Here is a 3,633-nt window from a genome sequence, read left to right as displayed (position 1 = left end):
GGCGCGCGGGAAAGTTTGTTTTTAATTAAAAGGAAACTCCCTCCCTCCCCCTCCCCCGGCGAGAACGAGATGTTTCAGAGCACGGATTTGTTTACCACACTGGAATCTGGAAAAAATAAATGCGGGGAGAGCGCATTTTCTTTTGATTTTTACAATAGGAAACGGTTCTGCAGTTGAAATTGAAACCCTTTCTAGTCTAAAAAAAGTTGAATTGCAGGGGAAGGGTCCGCTGCTGTTCTGCCTCCCTGACCGGGAACCGCGGGCCCGCCCAGTGCCTGCAGGTGGTGGTGGCGGGGTGCAGGGTGGGCTGCGGGAGACTGCTCTCAGATTGGAGGCCTAGACCCGTCCATGGAGTCCAGAAGGGAAACGCTTCCTGCTGGGAGCGAGGGGCAGAAAACGGCGGTTCGCGGCCCTTGCTCGGAGGTGCAAGCTTCCCAGGCTCCAATCTCCCTTTTCCTAGATGGGGGGTGGCACGGGGGGGCGGGTGTCGAATGGGAGGCTGAGAGGTGGTAGAAGAAGGTGGAGGCCCCAGGAACCAGGAGGAGACAGAAGTTGGCTGTGCCGGGCAGCGGATCCAGGGCGCGGACTGGGGGTGGGGGCTCCGTGCCGCCCAGCCCAGCACCAACTCAGTGGTCTGCGCCCCCCTCCCCCCGCCCCCAGTGAGTTCCATCAGCCGCATCTTGAGGAGTAAATTCGGAAAAGGGGAGGAGGAGGAGGTCGACCTGGAGCGGAAAGAGGCAGAGGAGAGCGAGAAGAAGGCGAAACACAGCATCGACGGCATCCTGAGCGAGCGAGGTAAGCGGCGCGCCGAGGGCCTGCGCCGGGCGGACAGTCGCGCTCTGGCGCCGGGGGCCGGAGGGCGGCCCAGCTCCCGCGGGTGTCCAGGTCTTCTGGCTCCTGCCCACGCTACCCGGGTAAGAGCCTTCGAGTGAGGGACGCACTTGCAATCAAAACGAACATTTTCTCTTTTGCTTTCTCTATTTTACAAATCTTTCTTCCGCCTCCCCTCCAGTTTATGACTATGAATTGCGTTTTAGGTGCGGGGCCACCCTCTTGCCTTTGGGCGCGGGACTGGGTGCCTGGGAGTGGTTGGGGACGGAGACAGTCTGTGATCCTCCGAGGTGGAAGGAACTTTTGCGCCCTCAGGAAAGGCCCTGCTGTCCAGAGTTTGTAACATCAGAGGAGAGAGGGAAGGAGGGAGGGAGGGAGGGAGGGAGGGAGAGAGAGAGAGAGAGAGAGAGAGAAAGAGAGAGAGAGAGAGAGAGAGAGAGAGAGAGACTCAATACTTTGATAAGCAGTGAGCCCTGAAAGTTGCCCCTCGTCGGTTACCCTATAAATGTATATGTGTAAGCTGTCTGCTTTTTCTTGGTTTTACATTGGTTTTCAAATGCGATGGGGTTTGATTTGTGTGTGTGTGTTTGGGAAGTAAAACCGAGGGGGTCTGGGCTTTGGACCCTAGTGCTGGCGCCACCTGTTCCTCGTTGGCTGCGAACTGGCAGCATCTAGAGAAAACCTCTCCCTCAGAAGCATGAGTGCAGCCTGCTCCCTTTCACATGCTGCGGGTCCTCTTCACACTTGAAAGGTACCCACCTGCCCGCTCCCAAAGGCAAGTCTACCCCTTGGAGCCGAACCAGGAAGGGGTGACTGCACAGAGAGGTCTCAGCAGATTTGCACCTCAGTAGTTTTGGCCTTGGGGATGGTCGTACCTCTTCAAATTCGAAAGGATCTGAGTCCCCGCCCCCTCCCCTGGCGTTCTCTTATCTGGGGCCTGGATTTCGTAAGGCAGAGTTTTGAGTTGCCCTAGAGGTCAGGCAACTCTTCAGGTGGGCTTGGAGCCATCGCACAGGACTGTCTGGGTCCATGGCCCTCAGCCCGGTAGGAGTGTGGACGGTCCTTTCTTTGACCTTTCTGGCTCACCCCTTGGGCAGACCGGTGGGCTTTATAAATCAATGCAAAATCTGTACTCAACCTCAAAAGGACACTTAGATTTAGATGCTCCAAGTCCAAATGGCTGCTTTCAGATGCTCTGGCACAAACAGGCGATCGAGAAAAACCACCGGAAGCCGTGGCAGGTTGCTTCCCTCCTTTTGAAGCAGGGCTCTCACACAGGCTCGGACTCGGTCTGAGCTTCTCTTTTGAGAGGGGTGCTTCCTTTTCAGTCTCTGAGAAGACATCTCAGCTTTTATTCCAGCCCAAATACAGCGCGGAGGTGCTGGGGAGGGAAGACAGTGAGAAACCAGACACCCCCAAACCCAACGGGCCGCTTCGGGCAGGGCAGTGGGGCCAGGAGCCCAGAGCAGCCCAGGGGCTCCAGAAGGATTGGGGGGAGGCACAGCTTTGCTACTTGTTGCCGAAGGCGCGGAGCGCGGCAGATCCGAGGCTCCCTCACAGCACAGGCAACCGAGGCCCAGGAGACAAAACGCCCCAAATGAGCTGGTCAAACATTTGTACAACTTTTCCAGCTTTTACAAAGAAGGCCTTCTCTACACAAGCTACACTTGGAGATGAACTTGGGAGACAAAGCCTGGAGAGTCCATTGAAACTCACACTTTAGCTCGGCCCAGACAAAGCTCCAGCTCGCAGCAGCTTGATGTGAACAAAGGAAGGCAACCTTTTTATAATTCAAGGAGAAAAGAAGAGAAAACAGCCCCACAAAGGGCGGCGAATAGACATTATGGGCTGGCAATGAGGGATGAATTATTCAATGAGCCCCAATAGCTGCTGCGCCAGGAAGTTTTATGGACTCTCCAGCGTGGAAAAAGTGGCCATTTCACCTACAAAATGTTTCCAGTCTTTTGGGCCGTCTAGCTGGATCGGGCTGCCATTCAAGGGCAATTGCTACCATTTTAAAAATCAGAGAATTGTCCCCAGCGGGGGTCGCACCGTTGAAAACACACACACACACACACACACACACACCTCGGAGGCTGAAGCCTAATTTAATTTGGGGTTGTCAAGGATGAAGCTGCGTCAGTCTCGCCAGCGCCTCTAGCTCCTTTTCCAGATGAACCCCGGAGGGCAAGAGGGGCCCAGAGAAAGGAGAGTGAAGTGTAGTTTGAAGAAAAGTTTAGAAACCTCAAAAAATTCTCTCTGTTGTTTGGGTATCAAACGTCACAGGTCGCCCCGCTTGTGAAATAGAAGGCATGTTGCTGAAGAGCTCTAAGTGCCCTGGCCAACAAGGGGCCTTTGGGTGTCCTGACCAGGGCGCTGTGCTCGCTGGAGGTTCCAGCTTCCTTGTGGGCCTGGAGGGTGCTGGTGCGACTGGCTTTCCAGGGGACATCTTTCCGCTTGTCCGACACTAGGACACAGGGGAGAGGCACCTCGAAAGAGGTCAGAACCACCCTCGTTCCTCTTTCCAGGGTCTTGCTCTTTCTCTTGCTCCTTTCACCTCCCCAACTTTCCCTTGCCCCCACCCCCCAATCCAGGGACAGCGCAGCGTGCGGACCCGGTGCGCTCCCGCCCTGGTGCCCTTGCTGGGTCCATCCTTCCAACATCTTTGCGGGTGGAAGGGGAGGATTGGGCGATCAGGGCACACCCAACCCCACCGCCCAGCCCCTGGCTGGCACAGAGATCCGAGCTGGTGCAGCCCGAGGAGCCAAGCCCTGGTCGCAGCATCAGGGGCTGTGGGTACGG

The 3,633-nt window shown here is 56.2% G+C and overlaps 1 protein-coding gene across 2 annotated transcripts in view; it reads left to right on the top strand.

The window, feature by feature from the left end:
- Nucleotides 1-3,633, top strand: part of PAX3 (paired box 3) — a 94,591-nt gene that overhangs the window by 3,988 nt on the left and 86,970 nt on the right. For both annotated transcript variants that reach the window (XM_005883485.2, XM_014531162.1), the window contains exon 4: nucleotides 661-795. In XM_005883485.2, coding sequence (XP_005883547.1) covers nucleotides 661-795 — 135 coding nt within the window. The remainder of the gene's footprint in view (nucleotides 1-660; nucleotides 796-3,633) is intronic.

The sequence above is a fragment of the Myotis brandtii genome, unplaced genomic scaffold (genome assembly GCF_000412655.1).
Source record: "Myotis brandtii unplaced genomic scaffold, ASM41265v1 scaffold79, whole genome shotgun sequence".
NCBI classification, from domain to species: Eukaryota; Metazoa; Chordata; class Mammalia; order Chiroptera; family Vespertilionidae; genus Myotis; species Myotis brandtii.
Note: the sequence above shows the minus strand (reverse complement) of the source record. Positions and strands in the feature narration are given on the sequence as shown.